Genomic DNA, 27,034 nt, shown 5'->3' with positions numbered 1-27,034 from the left:
CACTCTGACACTCTGGTTGGACAAACTGCCTGCTAACGTGGAGACCCCATCATCACTCACACTCCTCTCCCTCCCTCGGTCCCCTCCGGCCTTCGCTGCCCTCCTCATCCAGCTGCTGTCCTGGAAAACCCCAGCCCTGAGTCCCCAGGTCTGCCTTGTCTGCCTGCACAAGGCAGCAGAAAGCTGTTGGGACAAGTATCACAGCCTCTGAACCCCGGACTTGTCTCCACGCCACCCACTGCCCACCTTGCTCTCGCCTGTTCCCAAGGTCAGCTTGCTCTCGCTGCTCCTGAGAGGCCATTGCCAACGTGGCTTATTCCCGTCTGCATGCCCAGCCCTCCTTTGAGCCCCCTGTACCCGCTCTTTCTCAGCAGAGGAAACAGGCCAGCAGAGTGGTTTCTGGCCCAAACCCACCCCACCACGCCATCGGGACCACGGGCTCCCACTGCTTCCAGCAGCTGAGGAGGACACCAAGACCTTCTTCCATTCCCTCTGCCTAAGCAAAGTTGGTTAACCTTCCATGGGGTCCCTCCCCACCCCACCCCACCTCCGTGGTCTCCACACCCTATGTCTTTTCCATATTTTAGAAATCATCTCCCTGACCTCCTCCCCAACACACACACACACACACACACACACACACACAGTCTCCTCAACAGCCTGTCTCCCTCTGCCCCATCCAGACAAACCTCCCCTGAGAAGCATTTTCCCTGTTGTCTCTGTTCTCTCCCTCCTTCCACACTTCAGCTCTGCAGGTCATCACGCCACCGAAAGGACCACCTCCCTGGGGAAGTTCTAGCCAATAGATGCTTTTCACCCCTGCCTGCCGGACTGGCCTCCCGTCTGCCCCAGCCCCAGTGACCAAAGGCTCCCTCCCTTCAGCACTTCCATCCGGCACCAAGCTGTTTTGGTCTCGCTCCCGTGTCCCCACTGCCCCTTCACAGGCTTTCCTCCTGGCCCTTCCTCCTCAACCTGACCTTTCAGTGTTGGCTTAAGTTTATTAATTGCGAAGGGAAAAACAGTCACTTTACAGGGAGAATCCTGGCAGGCATCACCTCAACCAAGTGAGGTAAACTGATTCGCCAGCAGTGGGGCGGAGACATGCAGTGCACCTCCGAGAAGGTCCCCAGAGGAGGCACAGCGTCACCTGGGCCGGTCCCGCCACAGACGCGGGACCCGAACTGGATCAGGAAGAAACCACATAAACTCAAATCAAGATTCACTTTACAAAAAACTCGTCTGCACTTGCCGAAAATGGCAATGTCACGAAAGCCAAAGAAACAGTGAAGGAAAGAACTTTCCCAGATTAATAGAAACTCGAAAGGAAAGCAACTCAACACAATACAGCAGCCAGGATTCCCCTTTGCTTTTAAGGGTGTTACTGGAGAAATCGGCAAAATGGGACAAAGGTCTGTAGCTGGTTAAAAACATGATACCAATGTTAATTTCCCGATTTTGATCATTGCTGTCTGGTTATGAAAGAGAAGAATCTTGTTCTGAAAAAAGAGCCACGGATGGGGCGCCAGGGTGGCTCAGTTGGTTAAGCGTCTGCCTTCTGCTCAGGTCATGATCCTGGGGTCCTGGGATCTGAGTCCTGCATCAGGGTCCCAGCTCAGCGGGGCCCCTGCTCCTCCCTCCCACTCACGCTCTATCTCACTGTCTCTCTCAAATAAAGAAATAACGTCTTTCCCACAAAAAAGAAAACAAAGAGTCACTGGAGTCACAATAAGGGGGTCACGTCTGCAGCTCACTCTGGACTAGCTCAGGAAAAAATATGCATATACACAGAAAATCTAAGACCTGGCAAAATAGTAAAATTTGGGAAATCTAGGTAAAGAGTATGTGGGAAATATTTGCAATGGCCTTGCTGCTTTTCTGTAAGTCTGAAATTATGTCAAAACAGAACGTTGAAAGAAAAACCGTTGGTGTCCCCAACTTCAGTCCTGGACCTTCCTGTTGTCCTGCCCCGCCCTCCTCGTTCCCGGGCTGCCCGCCCTCTCGACGCTTCAGTCCCACTGTCTCTACTGCAACGGTTTCCAAACAGATGTGCCTCTGGCCCAGGCTGTCCCCAGGGCGTTCAGCTCACATAGCCATCGGCCTACACAGTGTCATTGGCTTTCTCACAAACACCATACCCAAAGCTTCTCTCCTAAGATATAACCTGCCCCTCATTTATCTCAATGAACGACACCACGAGCCACCCGCCTGCCCAAACTGGAAAGCCGGGCTTGTCCTGGACCTCTCCCTTGTCTTCTGTCTCCACATCCAACAGTCACCGCGTCACTCTGGGGTGCCTGTGAGCTCCCGCAGGCAGCCCCCGGCCATTTAGTCTCATGTCCCCAGCACCCAGCATAGCACCTGACATATATGGTAAGTACTTAAGAAGTGTCTGTTGAGGGGCGCCCGGGCGGCTCAGTCAGTTCTGTGTCCAACTCGTGATTTCAGCTCAGATCATGATCTCAGGGTCCTGGGATTGAGCCCCACATCGAGCTCCACACTCAGTCAGGTGTCTGCTGGTCTCCCTCTCTCTCTGCTCCCCCCCCACTAGCTCTCTCTTTAAAATAAGTAAATCTTAAAAAAAATAAATAAAAGATGTGTTGAATGAATGAATGAGTTGATCCACTGACTGATCAAGGGAAGGTCTGTCCATGCAGGAGCAGAGTCCTACTTTCAGAGTCCCAGACCCACGCAGGCTCCCTGGACTGTCACTTACACTCCCACAGATTCACATCTGTTACCTGCCGCTGCAAAACAAATGATCCCCCAAACCAAGAGCTTAATGTAGCAATATACTCTTACTACTGAACATAGTTTCTGTGGGTCAGCTCAGGAGCGGTTCAGCGGGACGGTGCTAGCTCCGGGTTTCTCAAGAGACGGCAGTCAAGACGTCAGTGAGGGCTACGGTCATCCGAAGCTTGGAGTACACAGGCAGACCCACTTCCAAGACGAGCGAGGACCTGGGGCTGACTGTCAGCAAAAGGCCTCAGTTCCTCTCCTATAGGGCCTCCACAGGCCCCTCAGCATGGTGGCCACCTTGCCCTAGAGCACGCAGTCAGAAGCTGCCGTATCTTTTAAAGATTTTATTTATCAGAGAGAGTGGGAGAGAGAGAACACACAAGCAGGGGGAGCAACCGGCAGAGGGAGAAGCAGACTCCCCACTGAGCGGGGAGCCTGATGTAGGACTTGATCCCAGGACCCGGGGATTATGACCTGAGCCGAAGGCAGACGCTCAACCGGCAGCATCTCAACCGAGCCACCCAGGAGCCCCGGAAGCTGCCATATCTTTGATGACCTCACCTTGGAGGTCCCACTCTGTCACTGCCGCAGTTCTTAGTGGCTTTGCAGTTCTGCCCTGTTCCTTGCGAGAGGGCGCAACATGAGAGCCGAATGCCAGAAGGTGGGGACCGTGGAGGGCCATCTTGGAGGCTGGCTACCGTGGGCTTGTCACTACACCGGGACCACAAGCCCATGGGGCCCCAAGAGACTGAACTCCAAGCTGTGTGTTCTCGAGGAAGGTGGTTTATGCACTGAGCCGCACTCAGACTGGAGACTGTCCTGCCGGCTCCCCCTGGCCGTCTCTCAGTTGTCAGTCTTGCCGTTCCTTCAAGCGGCTCCTGGGAGGTGTGCAGAGGGCAGGATCCTGGCATCAACATCATAACCACCAGGCACTGCCCCTTCTCAGTTTGTAAGGCCCAGCGCCTCCGCTGGAGAACATCCCCAGACCCCACCCGGTAGTTCTACAACTTACAGGTGAGAGAAGAGGCACAGAGACAGGAAGTGGCTCGCCTGCAGCCACACAGAAGCAGCTTGGCAGACCCGGACCTCTGGCTCCTAACCCGACATTCTTTCCACTGCCCTGCCCAGCAGCCAGCCCAGACCCACGTCTCCTAACGCCCGTCGCAAACCTCATTTCCGTCCTAAGCAGGTACTTCTCATCCCTCTTTTAGGAGCCCTGCCCTAGCCCCCAAAGGCCAGACTCTGAGCAAGTATGTTCACGAATTTTCCATCCAAACCGGAACTCTTGGTTTCCCCCTCCCAGACACACTCTCTGCAGGCAGCCGATGTCTACTGATGGAGTGCAGCAGGGGTTAAAAGCATGAACCAATATTTAGAAATAGCACAGTCCCAGGGGAGTCAGCTGTGGCCAGCTGCTCATAGCCACTGAAGCCACAGGCTTTTGTGGACATGGTGTGGCCTGCCCCAGGGACCGGAGATGGAGGGGATGCTGCACCACCCCTCACCCCTGTCTCCCCCATTCGGCCTGGGTGTGGCTCCAAGCCCTCTCCCGCTCCCAATCAGGGCAAAGTCCCGCCACTAGCCTCCCATCCAAAGCTGGCTCCCGAGGACAGCAGGCACAAATTTTCAGCTCCTGAATTGTGTAATTGTTGGGAATGGCTGCCTCCGCCCCTCCTGGGCCTGGCTGCCCGGGCTTACAGGAGTCTCACAGATGCCTCCAGCCAGGAACAGAAGCAAGACCACTCCTAGCAGAGGCCCCTGGTCAGAAGCACAGGCCTGGGAGCCCCTGGCCATGAAACTACAGGGACACAGAACTGGAGCCAAAAACCTGTGTCCCCTTGCACAGCAGCGGCCTGGGGTCGGTCTTTGTCCTTCATGGCAGAAGGCCAGTTCCCTAAGGGCAGGACCTGGGCAGCTGGAGTACACCCCAACGCAGACACCAGCCCATCTGGGGCAGAAGCACCCACTGTTGGCCAGCTGCTGGCTTTGACCAAGGGTTCCCTGGGTGGAGTGCATGTGGTCGGAGTGCAAAACACAGAGGCACTTGGAAGGCCCAGTGCTGGCCAGGGGCAGGACAAGGCCGTAGCTGCTGTCAGAGCTCACACTGAGTCCAGGAAGCATGGAGGGTAAAAGTGACCAGGAGTCCCTGGCCAGCATCATAGCAGAACTCTGCTGGCAGGGAAGTGGCTTAAGCTGGGCTTGCTGCTCTCTTGTTCTTGCAGAGGCTGATCACTTAGAAAAACTGAGGCAGCCCATACTACAGGTCCCTGAAGCTTCAGAACATGCATCCTCCTTTGGCTGAGCTGTGGGCATCCTTCTTCGTTCTTCGAGTGTATTCTGAGTTTCCCTCTCCCCTGCCCCGAGTACTGTCCTGTGCTTTGCTGAGAAGGAGTTAGTCCAGGGGCAGGGGACACAGGGAGTCACACTTCCTGACCTGGCTAGGAATGCCCTGGGAGGCACTCAGAGAATTCAGAGATCATTATTCCAGGGAGTCTGTGGAAAGGCAGGAAGGACTGGGAGGGCTTCCTGGAGGAGGGTGAGAAACGGCTGGGGAGGCAGGGGCCATCCAGGATGGCCACCAAGGGCAGCTGGCCAGCCCAAGCCAGAAGACTTCATGGCAAAGGCTAGAAGGCAGAGAGAGAAGGCCTGAGCCAGGGAGATCCCAGGGAGGCCCTGGTCCTCTCTGCTCAGGACCCAGCCTTCAGGGACCCAGGGAGGCATGCTGAGGAGGCCGGGGAGGATCTCCAACAACCTTTGCTCTTGAGACAGTAGGAGGCGGTCAGGGATCAGCTCCAAAGCAACATGGGGCCTCAACTTTCTGCCAGTCTGCTGGCGTGACATCACTCCGCACCAACCCGGGGTTCTGGTCCCGGGCTATAGGCCGAACAAAGGCCAGCCTGCGTATGCTGCTACCATGTCCACTGGAGCCTCAGTGTTCCTGTCAGTGCAAAGGGAACGCTAGCTCCCAACACGCATACTTCCCAGGGTTGTCAAGAGCCGGGGTGACTGTTTTGTAAGCTGGGAAGCCCCAGCAAAGAAGCAAGCGTGGGTTATGACCGCTGCGCTGGTTGCCACTATTTTCCCGGGGCTGTGTTTCTCTCCCTAGCTAGCAACAAGGCTGGGGGAGGCTGCGCGCTAATCCTGACTTGAACCTCAGCTGTGGGCTGTGGGCTGTGGGCGGGAACTCCGTCTGGAGGCTCCACAAAGGACTCCTGGTAGTGGTGGGTAAATGTATGTGCGTGCGTGGGAGTGGGGATCGGGGAGAGAGAAGATGGAAAAGGGAAGGAGGAGAAGGGAGGGGAGGGCGACAGGGCGGGTAGAAATCTCCACCCAAGTTTTTGATTCATAAAGAAGCAGCAGCCTTCTCTTCTTTTTTCATTCTTAAAAGGAAAACTCTTTTCCTCCAACACAGTCTTCCCAGCAGCGCCCCCAACCCTAGGCCCACACTTGGCCAGTATTAGCCCCTAACAAGGACCAGGTGTTTTGCTGACTGGGGTTGGGGAGGAAAAACAGGGACAAGTTGTGGAATCAATGGCTTTATTGCCACCGGAGACCACGACCCGCAGAGCACAGCCCCGCCCCAGGCCTCCTAGGGTGAACCAGATGGGAGTTCTTCTGTTTGCCAAAATCCCCACAGAACAGCAGCACCAGCTTCTTAGTCAAACTCAGTGCACATTTATTGAGCACTTACTGTATGCAGCTGCCTCTGGCAGGGAAAATTCAGCCCTCAAGGGACTGACTTTTCATCAGAGGAGGTGATGAGTGTGGAGCTGTGTACCAACCATAAAGGGCAGGGGCATGTGAGGGCTGCAGAGAAGGAAAAGACAAGCATTTGTGGAGCTCCTACTGCACGCCAGCCCCTGGGCCGGCAACGTGAGGTACCTGAATGCATTTAATCTTCACTAACCCATTTCCACAAATGAGAAAACTGAGCCACAGTTGAGGTGAGGCAACTTGTTCAAAGTTGGACAGCTCCAGTAGGAGAGCTGGGATTTAAACTTAGGGCCTGGGTTCAAGATCAGCACTCACAACCACCACACAGACGAGCTGTATGCTAAGAGCACCAAGCTTGAGGTCAAAGACCTAGTCCTGGGACGCCTGGGTGGCTCAGTGGGTTAAGCCTCTGCCTTCGGCTCCAGGTCATGGTCTCAGGGTCCTGGGATCAAGTTTTGTATCAGGGTCTCTGCTCAGCGGGGAGCCTGCTCCCCACCCCCCACCCCCCGCCTACCTCTCTGCCTACTTGTGATCTCTGTCTATCAAATAAATAAATTAGATAAAAAAAAAAAGTCCTGGTACCACCTGATCACAGCTGCGTGGACTTGCTCAAGGCCCTTGATCTCTCTCAGCCTCAGTTTTTTCATCTGCAAAATGGGGCTCAATTTTGTGGCAAATTAGGAAGTGTGGTACACAGGGTAGGATAGTCGCTGGACAAGGAGAGGGCCTGAACTCTCTGGAACACAATACAGATGTTTCCTCAAAAAACTCAAAATAGAAGTACTATCTGATCCAGTATTTCCACTTCTAGGTATTCAGCTGTACAGAAACACTGACCCTCCAAGATGCAGTCTTTCCCCTGCCAGGAAGAAGAAAACAGAAACATGAGTTCGAAAGGATACAGGCATCCTGTGTTTACTCCCTCATTCTGGCTGCAAGATATGGAGGCAGTCCATTGACTAATGAGAGGAAAAAGAAGATGTGGCATGTACACACGATGGAATAGTACTCAGCCATCAAAAGGGATGAAATCGTGCCATTTGCAATAACATGGATGGAGCTAGATGGTATTATGCTAAATGAAATAAGTCAATAAGAGAAAGACAAATACTGTATGATTTCACTCGTGTGGAATTTAAGAAACAGAAACAAATTTAAGGAACAAACAAGCAAAGGGAAATAGAGAGAGGCCAAGAAACAGACTCTTTTTTTATTTTTAAAGATTTTATTTTATTTATTTGTCAGAGAGAGTGAGCACAAGCAGACAGAGTGGCAGGCAGAGGCAGAGGGAGAGGGAGAAGCAGGCTCACCGCCGAGCAAGGAGCCCGATATGGGACTCGATCCTAGGACGCTGGGATCATGACCCGAGCCGAAGGCAGCCGCTTAACCAACTGAGCCACCCAGATGCCCAAGAAACAGACTCTTAACTGTAGAAAACAGATGGTCCCCAGCAAGGAGGTGGGTAGGGAATAAGTTAAACAGGTGATGGAGATTAAGGAGTGCATGTGCCGTGATGAGCACTAGCTGATGTACGGAAGTGTTGAATACTAGACTCTACACCTGAAACTAACATTACACTGTAATTAATTATAAAAAATTTTAAGGTAAGCAGGGGCTGGGAAGAGAGTGCTGGTAGGTGGGGGTGGGGGTGGGCGGAAGCAAGCAGCTGTGGAAAAGGGATTTTTTTTTTATTTTTAAGACTTTATTTATTTGAGAGAGAAAGAGCATGAACTGGTTGGGGGTGGTGGGCAGAGAGAGAGGGTTCAGAAGCAGACTCCATGCTGAGCAGGGAGCCCAATGTGGAGCTCGATCCCAGGACCCCGGGATCATGACCAGAGCCAAAAGCAGATGCTTAACCGACTAAGCCACCCAAACACCCCTAAAATTTTAGTTTTATCTTTTTTTAAAAATACTCTGCAAGCCTGCTTCCCTAACCCCACCTGCCTGTGTCTCTGCTCACTTGTGATCTCTCTGTGTCAAATAAATAAATAAAATCTTTTTTAAAAAATATTTTATTGGGTGCCTGGGTGGCTCAGTGGGTTAAAGCCTCTGCCTTCGGCTCAGGTCATGATCTCAGGATCCTGGAATCGAGTCCCACATCGGGCTCTCTGCTTGGCAGGGAGCCTGCTTGCTCCTCTCTCTCTGCCTGCCTCTCTGCCTACTTGTGATTTCTGTCTGTCAAATTAATAAATAAAATCTTTTTTAAAAAATATATTATTTATTTATTTATTTATTTATTTGAGAGAGAACATGAAAGGGGAGAATCAAAGGGAGAAACAGATTCCACGCTGAGTGGGGAGCTGGATGCAGGACTCAACCCCAGACTCTGGGATCATGACCTGAGCCCAAGGCAGACGCTTAACAGACTGAAACACCCAGGTTTTCAGAAAGAGGGATTCTGATGAAAGAAGGGAGGGAAAAGCACGGTGGGGGTGCTCTTCCACCCACTTGCTGGGCAGAGAAGCTGAGGCCGGCGATGCTGGGGCTCTGCACAGAGCGGGCAGAGCCTCTACATGCTGGAAGTTCTGTGGTAGTATCGCTTTTTCTCCTCCTGTTTGGGGCAAGGCTGAAGTTGTTGCCTCAGAGGGAGTCAAGAGGAGCAGGATCCAGCCTGAAGCTGTCGGGTAGAATCTAATGCAGAATCTAATGCACGGCCAGATTTCCAGGAAGCAGCTCTAGGAATTTGGAACACCCAGATTCAGGAGTTAGGAGACTGGGAGTCTTAGTCCCAAAGGGCCAGGGACCTACACTCCACCTGGGGCCTGGTAAGAACGGCTTCTGGCTCTTGAGCCAACGTTCTCCTCCATGAAATGTAAAATGGGGTTGGGGGAGGAGGAGGGAGGGAGTGGTTCTTACCCACTTTGTGGGGTCATTTTGAGGCAAATGATACTGCCTTGTGGGAGAGTCTGGAACATCTCTCTTTCATAGACTAGGAAATGGAGGCTGTGTGGGGCAGAGAAGGCCAAGATCACAATGCCAGGGGACACAGAGCAGAACCTCAGGCTGGTGCCTCTCTGTCCAAATGGAGTCCCAAGGAGACCTTAAAGGAAAGCAGCCCAAAAGCAGTTTGTGTGTTGGTAGGCGCCTGTCCTCCTAGGCCTGGAGCACACACACACACACACACACACACACCCCAATCCTTGCAAGGGCAGGAGAAAAAGAAGTGGGGCTAACCCAGCTCAGACCCAGAGGAGGTCTCCTGGAGCCCTTGGGTCAGACCTCCAGGGGTCTTGGCTCCTCTGGGACTTTGTTCCTGATCTGCAGGGCAGGGGCTGGATCCAGCGGAGCTGTAAGGGTCTTCTCACCCTGGAACAGGGAGGAGCAGCCCAGCACTGGCCCTTTAAGAAAGTTGGGGGTGAGGGGGGCCAACGGGGGAGCCCCGTCCTGAAACCGGAGCGCGCGCTGGCGCCTGCCCCGCCCCCAGAGTTAAGTAAGGCTGTGGCAGCGGGTTGCTCCAGAGCCCCAGCCCGAGTCGGCTGAGCCAACCCTCCAAGCTTCTCTCCGCTAGCGCCTTTCTTCTAGCGTCCCAGCTCCTGGCAAATCCTGCCGCACAGACCGCCGCGATGCGCTCAGGCCAGCAGCCTGCGCCTCTGGCCCCTGCCCTGGCCCTGACTTTGACCTTGGCTGTGTTAGCCAGACTGTCATCCACAGGTGAGTAAGGGGTCTGAGACCACTGGCCTGGCTGGAGCTGTGGAGGGCTCCTGGGGCAGAAAAAAGGGACAGGAGGGCCCTGAAGTCAGCCCCGGACTGGGAGGGAAGGGGCTGTTCTTCTGCTCCTCCAGGCTGGGATCTCTGGGAGTTCCACTCTGGGGCCGAAGCAGGCTCCCCAGTGACAGCTCTCCATCTTGGGGCTTCCGTGGGCTCTGGCTATCTGTGGTTGGCCCCACTCGGACTGTCTAGGGTGTGGCTTCACACACGGTTGTCCGCTAAACCTAGCAGGGCCACGCAATGCTGTCTGGGCTCCCTGAGCCCACAGGCTTTTGGTGACTGCCCTGGTGCCCAGAGGACACTCTGTGACAGCAAGAAGCCAGTACCCCAGCCTCAGCTGCCAGGGCTAGGAACGGGGTGTGCTACAAGGCGAAAAATGGGGAGGGAGCCGCCCTGCCCCACCCTGTATGGGGCCCCACGTGTACCTACAGCCTGCAGCCTCCTCTGGCTTCCTCCAAGGGCTCTGGCCCCCTTCCTTGTCCCCAGGTAAATCTGTACGGCCTCCTCACCACCACCTTCCTCCTGCCTTCGTCTCTAGCTCCTGCTAGACCACCCATGCCTCAGCATCCCTTCAGATATCCCACACCCCCACAGGGGCCTGTCCCTCAGAGAGCCCCTGGGCAACCCCTGCCACACTTTCCTGTCCTGGCATTGGTGACTGACCCCAGCAGAGACTGAGTGACGGTTCACCTTCTGAGGGGCACCAGGATGCGTCTCCTCTCTGTCACGCGCCAGAAATCCCGCCATGATGGCATTCTTCCTTGAGTCAAGGCATGGTCTAGTTATGCCATAAGAACCGTGGCCTCAGGGCCCATCTGTCATCACTACCCATGTATGAATCAGTACTTCAGCCTACATCTTTCGGGACCATTCCCAAGAGCAACTCTCAGCAGAGGAAGAGCCTGATTCTCCCTTCCCAAGGGCCCAGGCCACACCCTCCTCCCCATCAGATGGGGAAGCCAGCTCTAACGGACAGCATCACGAGGTACCCAGAGGGAAATGAGTCAGGGGAGGACCCCCCACTGGGGTGAGTCAGAGTTGGGTCCCCAGGCTCTCCGCTCCCATTCCCAGGGACCCCCTCCTTCAGAGCCTCAGGGCCTGGGTGATGGGTTGGGCCTCCGGAGAGATGGGAAGGGGCCATCTGGGGTGACTGGAGTGGGCTGCTTACCCAGTCTGTGGCCTCCAGCCAAGAAATTCCAGCACCCCCATCCCCTTGGGCTTCAACTGAGAGCCATTCTCAAATACCTTCTCTGCATCAACAATGTACAAGCATTGTGCTGGGCAATGAGGAGGGCACGGAAATGGATGGGCTGAACTTGAACTCATGCAGGAGGCAGAAAAGCAAATTAAAACTCAAACAGCAATTCCCGTCACGTCTGCAAAATCCAGATGAAGAGTATGGTGAAGAGAAACTGCCAGGCAGGCTGCGGCAGGCCAGAGGTGATCCTGGAGCCAAGCTTTGGAGGATGGAGAGGGGTCAGTACTCTAGGCAGGAGCTCAGCCTGAGCAAAGGCACTGAGGTGGATGTGAGAAGAGCATGTTGAGACAGGAAAGGCAGCAGCCTGGTTAGAAGGCTTATTTTGAGCACCAGCCAGGAAGAGCCATTGGGCTGGGGCACAGAATCCTTAAATGGCAGAATATAGCCCACAGCCTATGCCCTGTTGGCACCGGGGAGCCAACGAAGATTTTTAAGGCAGGAAAGTAGTATGGCAGCAGTGGTGTTTTATGTTAAGCCAATCTCTGCCTTTAGGAAGAATTTGGAGATGGGAAGGGGACAGAGAGCGGGAATCTTCTCCCCCTCCCAGGCAGAGTTCCCCTCCAACAGTCCATCTCTGTCACAACGCCTGCTGGGCTCAGCACCCTCTCCCAGTTTCTGCATAGGGTCGGCCCCTACCTGAGGAAGGCGCCATTCCCATCCCTCCTAGACACCCCGAGCCGCAAAGGCCCTAGAGGTCTCAGGTACCAGAGTGAGGCACGTTAGGATGCTTTCCCTGCGTTCATCAACATTCCAGAACACCTAGATCATGAGGCCTGGGAGTCAAACACCCTTGGAGACTGCCTGGGCCAAGCTTCTAGTAGTACAGACTGGGAACCTGAGACCCCAAGGAGGAAGTGAAGTGCTCTAGGTCCCACAGAGAGTCCCAGCAACCCAGGAAGCCTTGCTTTGGGGGAGCGCCCCGCCTGTGTGGGAGCTTGGGCTAAGGGCCACTCTGCCAGGGTGGTATCCAGCTTCTTCTGAGCCCTATGGGAGGCGTTCAGCAGAGGGACGAGCAGTGGGGGAGACCGGTTTGAGCTGATGTGGACTTGGCATTCCCGCCAGGGGAACGGCATGAGTACAGCTGAGAGCTCAGAGTGGGCACAGAGCCTGCAGGAACAGTGGCTCCCACGCCTCTGACCTGGCCAGACAGAAGGTGAGGGGCTGAAGTAGGACTTCGGGTAGGGCAGGAGTACCCCACTGGGAGGGCTCCACATTTCCCAGGTGAGGACTCCGACCTGATGAGGAGTCCCACAGAACAGGACCCTGGAGCCATGGACTCAAGGAATTGAGTCGGGTAGATTCTTCTGCCTCTGGGGATCCTCTGGGGAGCAATGGTGCTGGAGATGTGTGTGTTTGTGCGCGTGCGCACTGCCCCGGGGCCTCTGGGGCAGGGCAGAGGCCAGGCCCTTGGCCTGGCCCACCCAGGCTCTGGAAAAGTTGTTCAAGAACCAAGTATAATTGAGCCAGCCCCCATCCGACGTCCGCCTGCCCTCTGTGGCAAGACAAGAGTCTCTCAGTGCTGTCCGCCCAGGGGTCTGTGGTGGGGGCTGCCAGGTGGGCCAGGCGGCTGGTGGGGACAGCCGAGGGGAGCGGGCTGTGCAGGGAGCTTTCAGAGGAAGTGTATAGGCTGCTTCTGGGAACTGGGCGTGCTGCCCGGGAGGGGGCAGGCAGGGGAGGGGGAGTTGGAAATAGGCCTGACTACACACTCACTAGAACACTCAGATGTGGGTGTGCACACAAGTATGAGAGCTCCGAACACGAACACGGTGGCCGTGCTCACAGACCTGGGCTGGGTGGGGCCCGGGGTGAGGAGGCGAGGGCCAGAGGGGGGGCAGGGGCTGCTGGGCTGGGCTGGGCTGTGGCTCCTTTTCAGCACCAGGACCAACTGAACAGGGGGGCCTTTGGACTTGAGCCTGCTACCTTCCTGGTCCCTCTGCCCCTTTATAACCTCTCCCCCAACTCCGGACCCCACCCTACTCCCCCATAGCCTCCAACTTTCCCCCTTGCCCTGACATATGCCTGGGTCCATAGAGCTTTCTAGAGTTAAGACTCTTTCTCCAGGTGCAAGCTTCAGGTGGGATTCAAAAGTACCCTGTCATCATTCTTTTTTTTTTTTTTTTTTAGATTTTATTCATTTTATTTGACAGAGATCACAAGTAGGCAGAGAGGCAGGCAGAGAGAAGGAAGCAGGATCCCCGCTGAGCAGAGAGCCTGTTGAGGGGCTCCATCCCAGGACCCTAAGATCATGACCCGAGCCGAAGGCAGCGGCTTAACCCACTGAGCCACCCAGGCGCCCCTACGCTGTTATCATTCTTACTGAAAGTAGATGAGTGCTGGGGACACATGGAGTTTTTTATGAACAGTTTTGTACTTGGTTTCTCTCTGGGGTAGAGGTGCCTGGCTCTCTCGCTTCTCAGAAGGGTGCATTATTCCAAACAGGGGGAGGGTAGAGCTATGTTTAATTGGACCCTCACCTCCAGAGAAATCCTGGGCAGGAGCAGCTACCCTGTTGTACGCAGCTTCACATCACCCCCGCAAGCCAGGGACTGTGCCCATTCTAGAGATGAGGAAACGCCAGGGCTCGATCCCAGGACCCTGGGATCATGACCTGAGCTGAAGGCAGAGGAGCCACCCAGGCACCCCAGCTGAGGCTCGAGAAATGCAGGGACTGGCCTCGGGACACACAGGCCGCAGTGTTGTCACTCCCCTCAACAGCAGCCCACGTGGGGGGCCTGTGGCAGTCACTCACCAGTGGGCCCAGGCCTCCGCAGCAGGGGAGAGGGACAGGTCTTCAGGGGTGAGACAGCTCCCCGAGGACCTTAGAACTCTGCTCCTGTGCCCCACACCTCACCTCTCCAGCCCCTCCCTCCTTTGTCAAGGAAAAAACAAATCCTCTTCAAGAAAGTCCCCCACTCCCTTCAGTAGCTGGGGTAGCAAATGAAGCCACATTCGTCCCAGACGGAGGGCAGTGGTACTCAGGGCTGCCATGGAGGTGGCCTGGGGGCAGAGCTCTGAACAGTGCCCGTCCTGTTGACCATCCCTTCCTCCCACTCAGCTCCTGCCCACACCCGGCCACACCTGGCCCTCAGAACAGCCGGCTCTGCCAGCCCCCTGGTGCCCAAGCCAGGCCTCCAGCCACGGCTTGCGCCTTCCCACGTCAGTGTGTGTCTCCTGTGGCTTCACTGTTGTGGTGGGTAGTGGAGTTGCCTCCCCTCCCAGACCTTACTGCAGAGGCTTCCCATGGTTCATAGGGAAATGGGCCCAGGGAGGGGCAGCTACTCTCAGTGTCCTACACCAAGTCCTTAGCAGGGTGCAGGCGAAGCCTCCTGGCTCTCTGTCCGTGTATCTGGCTTAGGTGTTGGCCTTGCCCACGGGACGAGCCGTTCCCTGCAGGCAGACCTCCCTTCTGCTTTCCTCGGAGGTCTCCACTGGCTTGCTCCATATAGGACTGAACCCACAGAGGGGCGCAGTGACTGTTTTGCCCACTATGCCTGGGATGCCCCAGGGCTCTTCATCCAGAGGGGACTGAGCGTGGCAGTGGGGAGGAGGGTGGAGGGGGAGGCCAGCCCGCCCCCAGCCACACAGAGCAGCTTCCGGAGCAGGTTTACATAGATCTGGGTTTTGTGTATGATATAGTTTTCATAACGTGTTCTGTGGCTTGAAAAAAAAGAAAAGAAAAGAAAAAAAGACAGGAAAGCCAAGCAGTTGCTTTGAGTTGAAACATGCTGAGAGCAGGGAAGACTCGGGTCAGATACAAGGAAGAACATCTTGGTTTTCAAAGAATCCAAATCTAGACTGATACGAAAGGCCCCTGAAAGGCGTCCTTTCCCAGGGGGAGCAAAGTCCGGGGGCCTGAGGGCGGGGAGCAGCACAGAATCCCAGCTTCCTCCCAGGCAAGCCTGGGGACCTGGCCCTGCTGCCCCAGCATCCCACTCCTGCCACTTCTAGAATGAAACGGGACATTCCTAAGCATCCAGAAGACACCATGATTCTGCTGGGCCCTCTCCCCCACTCTGATCTATCAGCCTCTACACTAAAGGTGATCCTGGGTCCCAAAGGATGACCGATGAGCTCGGCCACCGTATGATAACCATATCCCTGGTGCCTTTCCACCTCTCTTCAAGCTGTTCCCTGCCACTGTTCTTTTCTCATCCTCCAAGGCCCAGCTCCTGTTCCTCCACCCTGTGGGTCTTTCCCAACCCTTGACTGCTGAGGTCCACAGCCTGGTCTTCCCCCTTTCTGGGGCCCTGCCCTCCTTGTCTGTGGGGCCAACAGCCTTTCTGCCCCCTGCTCCAGGACCCCCACCAGTACGATGCCCAGGAGGTATGCATACACATGTGTGTGCACACGTGCACACACAGCCAAGAGTGCCCCACACTTCAGCCAGTGGTCTTGGGAAAAGCCCCCAACTCAGGATTCACAGCCTCCAGCTCCATGGCCGAAGCAGGACCTCTGGCCAGGCCAGCCTCCTCTCTGGGGAGAAGGAGGAGGCTGGAGAGAGGAGACCAACTTCCTTTCCCACCTAAGAGCAGCCCTCCCCCACCCACATTTCAGGACGGGCCAGCTATAAATACCAGTGGGCCCAGGATGCTCATTCCCACGACTCCAGCCCCTCCCTGCCTCTTCTCTGTGCACAGCAGCTGGGGCCGGTCCCCGTCTCCTGCAGCTGGAGGCTGGCCAGGCAGGCTACAGGCCCAGAAACACACACACACACACACACACACTTCCCACCATGGTCAGGGAAGAAACAAATCACCCTTTTTGGGTGCCTTGGAGCAGCTAAGAGCAAGCCCCCTCCCGCTCCTCAGACTTGGGCCCCACCTCTCCCTCCTCTGAGTCCTCAGCTCCGGGAACTTCTGCAGGGCTGGGGGAAGTGGGAGGGCTGGGAGGTCAGGCACACGGTGGTAAGGAACAGGGCATTAGGGAGCCCAGGATTTCATTCCAGCCCTACCCCTCGATGAGTGACCTTTCTGAGCCTCAGTCTTCTCTCTAAAATGGGTCTAAATGATTCTGACCTCTAGTGCGCATTGAAGATCAAAGCCCTTTGCCAGAGTAAAGGCTCAGCTAGGGGCTTGCTGCCTTTCTATTGTTCCCATTGTCTTCTGGACTGGGGCAGGCCCAGCAATAAGGGGAATCTTTGAGAAAGGTGCCAAGGTGGGGGACTGGATGAGGCGGTCCTGTGAGCCAGTCTGTGTGGGACTCAGAGACAGGGGAAGGTGGATCCCCAAGGGAGTGAGCAGCCAGTGGCTTCCTGCCAGCCCAGGACCTTTCAGTAGAGGGGAGGGGTCCTGCATCGGACCGCCTCACCCCGCTGAGTCCCACACACCTCTCCCACGATGAGAAGTGGGACAGCCCTCCCCAGCCTCACCCCAAAGCCTAATGGTCCCTTGGACACAGACCCTTGGTCCTGGGTACAACACAACCAGTCTGTGTTCAAAGAACCACCAAATGAAACTCAGAGCCTGTCAGGTGCGGACAAAGAGAATGAGCAGGCAGCGGTAACTTTGGTAGGATAGGGCACCTGGACACCCATCTTCGCCCTGGGGCCCCTCTAGAGGGGTGGTGGGAGATGACCGCCAGCGCTCCCATGGGGTCTGTTAAGGAGTGGTGACTCCTTAGGCAGGAGGACCTGTGTCACACGGAGCAGAATGCAGATGAAGGGAGCCAAGCGCCCTCTCTGCTCTGAGCAGCTCGGACCCATTGGGGATGTTGTTGATGCCCGAGTCCCTGTGTGCGAGATCAGAGCTGGTGTGGGATAGGCCACGTGAGTCCTGGAAACAGGCCGCAGAGCGGGTCGAGCAGCCGGGCCATGCCCGCTGGAGGGGCACTCTAGCTGAGAGGCTGGGTGGGGTCTGGGCCCCCATCTTCTGCCTTCACCCTCTAGAATTAACTCTTCTCAGCAGAGCACTGGGCGAGCTCGGCCCGCTCCCCGGATGGGCGCTAATAGCATCCAGGCGCCTGCCCCCGGCTAAGGCGCCCTCTCTCGGCATCTGGTGCCCAGCTGAGGCCCCGGTGAATTCTTCCAGAACTCTTCCAGGACCAGATACCCAGATGAGAGCCCATCCCTCCAAATGTTGACAGCCCTGAGGCAGGAGAGGTGGGGACCCTGAGTCAGCCTTGCTACCACAGCCCTTGGGATACCTGGCCCTGCTGTGTGGCCTCAGGCAGACTCTACCTCTCTGGGCATCTGGGTAGGATAGTCAGTCCCCAAGGTCAGCTGTAAAAGCCCCTTGACAATAGGACACTGGGCTCTGCCTCTGTGCACAGAGAGCCAGCTGCCTGTGTGGGGCCAAACAGTGAACTGGGCTGGGCCTGCAAGGGGGCGAAGGGGCAGCCCAGCCTGCCCGAGCTCCCTGGCACCTAGAATCCACTTTCCCTAGTGGGCATGAAGCCCCAGGGCTCTCCCAGGATGGGAGTAGCGGCCCTGCTCCGCCCCCGGTTCCCATTTTCAACCCCCTTGCTCTAGCTCCACCCAGCCAAAAATAAACCCGGACCACCCCATCTTGTACCAGCCGGACCCACCCAGGCCCTCCAGAGCCAATTGAGTCACCACTCCAAGCAGCTCCTTTTTTTAACTGTCTGAGTCACCGGCTGTGGCGAGGGCTCCGTGACACGAGCCCCAGGCTACAGCCAGGCCACAGCCAGGCCACAGCCTCCAACGGCACAACCCAGGGAGGGGTCCGGATCAAGGCTGGCAGCAAGTGTGAGCCCAGACCACAGCCTCCGCCTGCAACACCTCCAGGCCAGGGACACCCGCCCCAGAGCCCAGACCTGTCTCCAACACCCCTGCTACCACCTCACCTCATCTGCCCAGGACAGTTTTTCAGGAATCTTGGTGACAAAGCCCATCTAGGTGAGCCCAGCCCCCATAGCACTTCTTTGCCTCAGAACAGGTCTGGGCCTCCCACCCTGGGGTGGAGGGTCTCTAAGGCCCTGGGCCCTGCAGGGATGGGAGTGGGCCAGGCCACAGAGATACCTAATTCCTGCCCCTCCTCACCGGCTCCAGCTCAGACTATGGGCCCTCTGCCCAGAATGCCATGAAGACTTTCTAGGGCACAGAGGTCTCCCCCTCAGATCTCTCTGGGCTTCCTCTATCCCCAGCCCTCACAGGGCCAACCAAGCTCTGGTCTCTCTTCCCTCATCCCTCCGTCTCTTCCCCGTGGCTGTCTCTCTGTCTGGCCACCCCATGTCTCTGACCCTGCTCTGTCCCCTTTCCTTCACCCAGTCCCCGTGGCAACCCACAGTGCAGCCTCTACATCCGGCTCCACACACACACAGGGCCTTCCCGGGCCTTCCTGGGCCTTCCCAGCACACACAGCACACCCTCACCTCTACCCATTCCCATAAGGGGCTCTGGGCCCCAGGGACCCATCCTGAGGGAAATTTTCCATCCCCTCACCCAAGTCCCCTCCTTCCCTGGCCCCCGAAGCACAGGCTACATCCTGTCATCCTGTCATCCTTTGGTAGGGGATGTCAAGATCCCACAGGCACTTCCTTGGAGGCTGAGGCGGGGTGGGCAGGGGGCCTGGGAATGACCCCACCCCCAGCCCTGCCTGAGCAGGAGCCTGCACAGCCTCAGCCCCAGCCATCTCCTGTCTGTGGCCATGGCCTCCAGCTATAAATAGGGGCTCTGGTTCTATTTTCTTTAAAAACAAGCACCAGACTCTATCACCATGGGCCCAGAAAAGCACTCCCTGGCTGGAGCAGTCCCCCACCGCATCCCAGTCATGGTCCCCCTCCCCCTCCCCCCACCTGCTGAGGGCAAGCTTCCAGATTGGCTTCTGCCGCTGGCTCAGCTGGAGAACACAGCCACCCCTCTCGACCTCCCTGCTTTCCATCTCCCTTCCCCAAGTGGCGCCAGTCTTATTCCTGAGACACCACTGTTGACAGAGAGAGGTAACAGGAGCTCAACTCCCCAAGCCACAGCTCAGGATCTTTGCACCCCGAATGCAGAGAAGGAACTGTGGGCTGTGGGGAAGGCCGGGAGAAGGCTTCCTTCCTGAAGGAGCAGGAGGGAATTCTGCCCGCCGAAAGGAAAGTAGAGCTGGCCTGAGCAAAGTCTGGGAGCAGGGACCTGTCAGGTACGGACGGAAAACAGCGCAAGGTCTAATAATGAGGCTGACACGTGCATGGGGTGTTCCCGGGAGGTGAACAAGAAAGCCTGGCAGGGCTGTGACAGGGTGACCCAGCACCTTCAGTGCCACACCAGGGTTGGGGCTGGATTGTGGGGCAATGGGGAGCCATCAAAGGCTCTCAGACAAGGGGGGGGGAGTGACAAGGCGACTTCCAGTTTGGGTTAAGAATGGTTGCTATTAGCAAAACAAGGCAGGAAATTCATTAAGCCTAGCAGGGACTGGTGACCATCTGCCCAGTGGGATGGCACAGAGGAGCAGAGGGGGGAGATGAACTGGAAAGAGAATTTAGGGACAGGATGGCTGGAACATGGGGAGGAAAGAGGGAGAATGTCCAAAATGACTTTCAGATTTCTACAGGGCCATGGGTAGGCGGTGAGGCCTTCTCTGGAAGGCAAGCAGGTTTGGGGAGAGATGACACCAAGTCTGGCTTGAGATGGGTGGGCTAGGGTTTGGAGGTCCGTCTGGGTGTTTCTGGGGCAGATGTCTCGGGAGACATTGGCAGGCAGGCCCAGAGCCCCGGAGCCTTGGTGTGGAGACAGAAATGTGGGTGCCATGAGGAAGAGCCTGTGTCTGAGGCCAGGCGAGAGAAGAGGTTGGCCTGGAGAGAGCACAGTGGTGGGACACACGCCTGGCCTGTGGGGAGTAGTAGGCAGGAACCTATTCCCAGAGAAGTTGGGCCCGTCCATGGGGAGAGGTCTCAGGGTAGGGATCTCTGGGGGAATCTGGGTAGCACAGAGCCCCCTAGCAAGGACTCTGGGGTTTCTCAGTCTACCCTGCCAGGCCACGCACTCCTGCAGGCATCCAAACCATGCTGGAAGCTTGCTACTCAGCCTGTCTATGGCCAGCCCATAGAAAATCCCTCCCAGGGGCCAAGGGCCACCTCCATTTGATCCCTGTATTCCCTTACGTGCTGATGTTTCTGCTGTCGGCCCACTCCTGGATGGCAGGAGTCCTGCACAGGGGGTATGGGCCCTCTGTCCTGTCCACAGCGGCATGTGGCTGGGCGGGGGGGGGGGGGGGGACACTGTCCCAAGCCCCTGCTTCCCCCAGTCTCCTGGATAGGTGACTGCCATCTGTGAGATTATCCCACCTCTCTCCCCTGTATTTCAGTTGGAGGAACTAAGGCAGGGTTAGCGTGGCTTCTCCAAGGCGCACAGACTCCTGAGCGCAGGCTGGGCCAAACTGTCCAGGCCTGTGTCCAGATCAACAGTCATTGCTTCCGCCAATCCCCCACCCCAGCTGACACACTCACTGTCTCCAAGCCCAGGCTGCCAGGCTGGGGGAAGCCCCAGGACACCTCCCCAAGGGCCGTGCCTTTAGCGGTTTCTCATCCCAGAGCTGAAGGGGAGCTCGGGGACGAGCAACAGGCTTCCGCCTGTGTCCTGCCTCTGGCTTCAGCCCCAGAGAGGGGGTGGCCCCACAGCGTCCCCAGGGGAAGCTCCTCACCCAGGCCCCCTGCCCCACCACCCTCTTCCCTGGTCTCCAAGTCCCCAGTGGACACGACCAGCATTTATCACTGGCCATTCTTAGCCAGGCCTGAAGAAGGTCCCTCCCTGATCCAGCCAGCCCCAGAACCAGGCCCGTCCAGCCACACCAGGAGAGGCCGGCTGCCAAACCAGCCCCAGAAAAGCAGATGCTTTCCCCTCCCTTCCTCTCTCCCCTCCCCCCTGCCCCCCAGGGAGCCCCTGAGGACAGGAAGGGAAAAAGTGTGTCTCCTGGGCAGCTGGCCAGCTCTCACACCCTCCTCCTGTTGGAGCCCGGCACATGCCCCACTTCCACTCGCACACGCAACAACAACCCCCCCACGGCTTCTGTGGGCACACGGCCCTCCCTGATACCACACCAGCTGGCTCAGAGCCGCAGCCCAGGGGCTCCGATCCAGCCCCGCTTTGCTCCTCTCCCGGCCTCAATGCCAGAAGCATCCTCTTTGAGCCTCATTACCTCACCTGTAACAGGGGAGCTTTGTCCCAGAGACCCTGGTGGGGAGCAGGGGCTGCTCAGCAGCCCAGCAGCTGGGTGAGAAGGGTCTCTCGCTCCCTTCCCTGCCAGATCCCCTGCCTCTCAGCCTGGGCCCACTAAGCTTTCCCTACCTGCCTGGGGCCAGGAAAGCCAGGGAGACGGGATGTGGAGAAGGGCCTGGAAATCCACCCATCTCCCTGCACAAGAAGGAAAATTATAAGGCAAGGAAAAGCCTCTCAGTATTGCTCCACACGCAGCAGCCCCACCCCTCTGCGCCTCAGGCCTGGGGAGCAGCCTGCCTTGCACAAAGACTCCGTTGAGGCCCAGCTTCCTCCCCGCCCCTGCCCTGCAGCCTGGGTGGACTCTGAGCCACTTCTGAAGCAAACCTCTCATTTTCCCTCCTGCTTCCTCTGTACAGCAAGGGGCGTCAAGGTTGGGTCACATGGCCCAGGGTACCAGTCCTTTTAGGTAATCCCCTTTTAGAGGAGGTCCCGAAATTGGAAATGTTGCCCAATATGTGCCCCTCGGCTTGGGTGGCCTCCAAGCTCTGGGTTAGAGGACCCGTAGCCGAGGCCAGTGGCCAGGGTCAGGATTCAGCCAATAGCTAAGGAAACTTATACCGGCCTGGCCTCCTTGGTCTCACAAGATCCAGAAAAGGCAACCGAACTCCCGAGTGTCCTGAGAGTGAATCTTAGGGCTCAAGAGATCCTGGAGTGAAAAGAGATGGGGGCCCACCTTGACTCCAGCAGGGGGTCTCCCCAGTGCTGAGACGACAGGCAGGCGAGGCTGGCAGCCTGAAAGCTGGTAAGGAAAAAGCACATCCCTTGGAGGCACGAGGGGAGGGCATCTGGCCTGGGCGCTGGAGGGCCTGGGTGACCTTGGGGAGGGGGCAGGACACCTGCCTTTACACAGGGCCACACACTTAGGCACCCACAAGAGAGTCAGAGAGCCCTTCATCCTGGCCTTGGCCGTCCTAGAGCCCTCCCCCAGGGCCCCCTTCATACTTCCCAAGAGACGGGCTCTCCCAGCCTCACCCCTGCCTGCCTAGGATGTGGATTTGGAATAGGGTCCGCACCCTGGGTGCCCAACCCCAAGAAGCTACAGTGGAGAGGGCTGGCTTCCCCTGAGAGCAGGAGTCCTTCCCCTCCCTGGCTGGCTGGCCATGCCCCCTCCTCGCCCTCCTCACTCCTGCCCACAGCAGCAGGCTTGCCGCCAACATCCAGCCTCCTGGGTCTCCCTTGGGTTCTCCTTCTTCATCTCCTTCGTCAGGCTTCTGTCTGCCCCTGAGCCCAGTTTCTGCAGAGGAGAGGGGTGGTCTTCATTTCTCATTCCAGGTTTTAACACCTTTCTCAGGCTTTCTGTCTCCCGGAGGTGGTTCTTCTTTTCCATGGCTGCATTAGCATACTTGTGAATGAATGAATGAATGAATGAACAAACGACTATGGATTCCCCCTTCTCCCACCTCCCGCTCCATCTCAGTACCACTGGGTACACCTCCCCAGCATACATGTGTCCAGGTCTCCCCCCGCCCCCCTTTGCCCCTGGGCCCTGGGCGTGCCCCCTGGCCATCCTGCCCAGCCGCTCTGACTCCCAAACTCCCTCCCTTATAAAGTCAGGCGGCAGCAGACACCCAGGAATGCTGCTGCTCGTGACGCACGCTGACTGGGGGGCCGCCTGGCTGCCCCAGGGCAACCAGGAATGTGGCGGGAGCAGGGCCCACGGGGAAGGACTGCCGGGGAGCAGGGTGGGCTGGGGGTGCCTGTGTGGGAGGGGGCTCATTCAGGAGGCTGGGCCAAGAACTGCAGACTTTCTGCTTCTCTGTCAAACTGCTTCTCCTCTGGGGCCTCAGCTTGTCTGTCTAGAAACCCTACTGAAAGCTAAAGCTGCAGAGAACTTTGATATTGTGGAACCCATCACCCAAGGATCGGGGGGCCAGGGCTGCGGAGGCCAGGGGCCCCACACCTAGCTCTCTAGACCGTCCTGGGGTAAGAGTGGTGCTCCCAATGACAGCCAGGATGGGGCAGGGGCAAGAGGGGAGCCAAAGGTAAAGAAAGACAGGGAGAGGCAGAGATAAGGCTCCGACGTGGCCAAGTGGCCAAGACAGAGACAAAGGAGATAAGGGACAGACACTTGGATAGAGATGGTGTGGCTAACACCAGGCATTGTGAGGACTCAGAAGGATCAGGGTCTGCAGCCACCCCGACCCCCAGTGACTCGCAAAGGGACCCACACTAGAGACCCTGCCCCTGGTCAGCCCGGGAGAGCATGATGGGAGCCTGATGTGTGGAGGTACTCCCCACAGGGAGACCCCTTGTCCCAAGCCACTGACAGATAAGAGTAGAGCATCATGGGGGAAGTAAGTCTCACGCTTGGGGTCTCCCAGGGCAGGCTTCTGGTCCCCATTCACACACACACTAAGAGTGCCCCGGGAGACAGGAGATGCTGGCACAACCTAGAGACTGCCAGAGGGTGGTTTGCAGGGGACACTGGCCTAAGTGGAGGAAAAAGTCATAGGCTCTTTCTGGGCCCCCAACCTCGACTCAGGAAGAGGAATGGAGCCGCTCTGCCTTGGCCCAGACAGGACACCCTGTCCGTGGTCAGGAAGGGCGGGAAGCTGTGGGAGGCTCCACCTTCAGCAAACCTCTAGGACGGACGGGCGCCGAGCAGGAGGGGTGGGTGCCCTCCGGGAACACACAGCCCCTTTCAGGGAGCCAGACCCGGCCAAGTCACGGCGGGCAGCACCGAGGGGCAGGACAGGCCTGGGCACAATCGCAGTTCTGTCCCGGCAGCTCCCAGCCCACACGCGCACACATGCACAAACACACAGCCTTATGCAAACCCAAAACACACCCCCGAGCAGCCACCCACACGCTTGAACACACACGCAAATAGGCTTCTACGTAGTCCTACACACCCACCCATGAACCGTCTTTCAGGTAGAGAAACCCAGACACACGGCATTCTTGGGACCCCTCCCATTCCACCCAGACCCCTCAAGGCCCCTGCCCCCCCACGCTGAACTTGGCACCAGCCAGACAGCCCACACCATTACCCATTAACCCTCTGCCTACCCCTATCTGAGAGCAGACTCCCAGACCAGAAAGGGACCTTTGGGACTAATCCCCAGAGACAGAGGGAGGAGGGACCGGGAAGGAGCACCCATTTTACAAAATGGTGACCGGAGGCCAAACTGGGCCCCTTCTGGCCCAAAGGGCAGCCCGCAGATCTGCTACAGGCCTGAACTGGTGTTTGGATGAATCATGGGTGTTCTTGACCCAGAAGAGTCAAGGGCAAGTCTCCAAGCAGTGATGTTGCCTTCTCTCCTCCCCCCACTGCCCTAGGACCCCAGTCAGGCCACTGAGGCTAGCTTGGCTCCTGCTTCTTTTCCCTCTCCTCCTCTGTCTTCAGTGTCCCTGTCTGTGGGTCCCTGCTGCCACCCTCTTACCGGGCCTTGCTGCCCTTTGAAACTGCCCAGGCCCCTCCCTCCCTCCTCTCCACCACCCTCACCTCCTCCAGGAAGCCTTCTGGAACTGACTCCTAACTCACTCCTTTATGCTGCACTGCTTCCCCATTGGCAGCCTCTCCCACTGTCTCCCAGGACTGGGAGACTGGGTCCTTGCAACTGTGGCCCATCAGAGACGGTAAGGGACCACAGAAGGAGACCAGGAGGTGGGGGGAATGGCGCTGTCAGAGTTTCCAAAACCCTGGCCAGCAAGGCCTCCAAGGCCTCCATTGGGATGAGGGGGCTGCCCGAGCCAGGAGCTCCCAGCAGCACAAGGCAGCTTGTGTGAGCGCTTCCCTGCCCAGCCCCACAGGAAACAGCAGGGCCCAGCCCCTCAATAGGCTCATTCAGACCCCAGCTCTCTGGAAAGTACCTCTACTTCCTGCCACCCTCCCACTCCAGCCTGAAGAACCAGGCTACGCAGGCTGCCCCTCTCCTCTTCTGAGATGCGGCTGGAGGCAGGTGGTTCAGTGGGCAGAGCCTGCCATCCCCATCCCTTCCTGGGGGCTTCATACCCTGAACCCACCTTCCCCGCACCCACTTTTGATGAAAGGGAGTGTGAATGGGTGTGTGAGCTCACTCCCCCCACCACCAGAGGGGGAGGGCCCCCTTCCCATGCATGCTAAACAGGCAAATGTTGAGCAACAGGCTTTCTGGGGGAGAGGGAATGCTGATCTATAGCCTTTGCCTCTTCTGTGGTATAAATACTGCCCACAACATCACCTGGCTGGCAAAATTCCTGCAAATTTAACAATCAGCTCTTGCCAGCTGCCCGTAGTGATAGCTGCAGCCAGTGGGGCAGCCACGGGCCCCCACGTTCTGTGTGGGGGTGGGAGGCTGCCCTCAGTTCTGTGTGCTGCCTTTTTTTCTTAAGAATCAATGCCCTTGGGGCCCCTGGGGGGCTCCTTCCTTGGGCATCTGCCTTAAGCTCAGGTTGTGATCTCAGGATCCTGGCGTTGATCCCCCCATGGGGCTCCCTGCTCAGTGGGGAGTCTGCTTCTCCCTCTCCCTCTCCTCCCTGCTCGTTCTCTCTCTCTCTAATAAATAAATAAATAAAATCATCTTTTAAAAAAAGAGAAGAATCAATGTCCTTGCACAGGAGGAGCCCCCGCCCATGAGTTCTCACCGCGAGGGGCTGCCCCTCACCCACACCAAGGTCAGCTGGCTCTGCTGGGCCATACCCACCCAGAGGGTCTTGTAGCTCGCACTTGATTCCTCTAGCCCCTCAGACAAGGTATGGTATTGCCGGCAAGAACTGGCAAGAGGGGATAACCGGAGATATATCAGCTCAGCCCAAGAGGGAAGAGCATTATCTTTCTTGGACATCCTGCCAGACCCTTCCAGTGGCTGAAGCCACCTTGTCAGGTCAGGAACCAACACATATTGTGGCTGGTGCCAGATTATCCCTTTACTCAGTCACACGGGGCTTAAGGGAAGCCCCACAGAGGTGAATAGCTTTTTTAAATCGTTCTGTCTCCCCACCCCCTTCCCTAGTGCTGGACCTCTGGGGGGCAGAGTCAAAGTTATATTTGGCCCTAATCTCTGCAAAAAGAAAAAAACCAGAAATTGTTGCAGCTGGTTGGAGGTCAAGGGAGGTTAATTTGGGGGAACTAACTGGAGGCGGTGGCGGCTTTAAAAGTTGAAGTATCCCAGTGAGGGACCAAAGGGGCCCCCTACAGCACCCACCAGCCTTGAGAAACCACAGATACAACCTGCTCAGGCCATGTGGACCTGGGCGCTCTGTCCTGCTCAGCAAACCTTCAGCCCCCCAAGGCCCTATCTTTAGCCATAGACCCAGGCTCAGAGAGGTCAGCTGTAGTCATCAGTGGCTCACTAGCTGAGGTGGAAACAATAGGGCCGGATCTGACTGCTCACCAGGGATTATCATCAGGTCTGCAGCAGGAAGCAATATAGGGCCATGCAGGAAGTTTTGGCCCATTTGGGGTCCAGCACTGCACATGGTCTCCATCTGGCCTCAGAGTCTTTGCTCCTTGGTGGACTCAGGCCGACAAGCTACTACCC

The 27,034-nt window shown here is 57.0% G+C and overlaps 1 protein-coding gene across 1 annotated transcript in view; it reads left to right on the top strand.

The window, feature by feature from the left end:
* Positions 1-9,900: 9,900 nt before the first annotated feature.
* The window catches only part of CSPG4 (chondroitin sulfate proteoglycan 4), a 35,168-nt gene continuing 18,034 nt past the window's right edge, over positions 9,901-27,034 (top strand). Inside the window, exon 1 of the mRNA XM_082735832.1 lies at positions 9,901-10,101. Coding sequence (XP_082591958.1) covers positions 10,014-10,101 — 88 coding nt within the window. The 5' untranslated portion in view covers positions 9,901-10,013. The remainder of the gene's footprint in view (positions 10,102-27,034) is intronic.

This window comes from Mustela nivalis, assembly GCF_964662115.1.
Source record: "Mustela nivalis genome assembly, chromosome: 6".
Classification (NCBI taxonomy): domain Eukaryota; kingdom Metazoa; phylum Chordata; class Mammalia; order Carnivora; family Mustelidae; genus Mustela; species Mustela nivalis.
The sequence above is the reverse complement of the archived record's forward strand: the minus strand, read 5'-3'. Positions and strand labels throughout refer to the sequence as shown.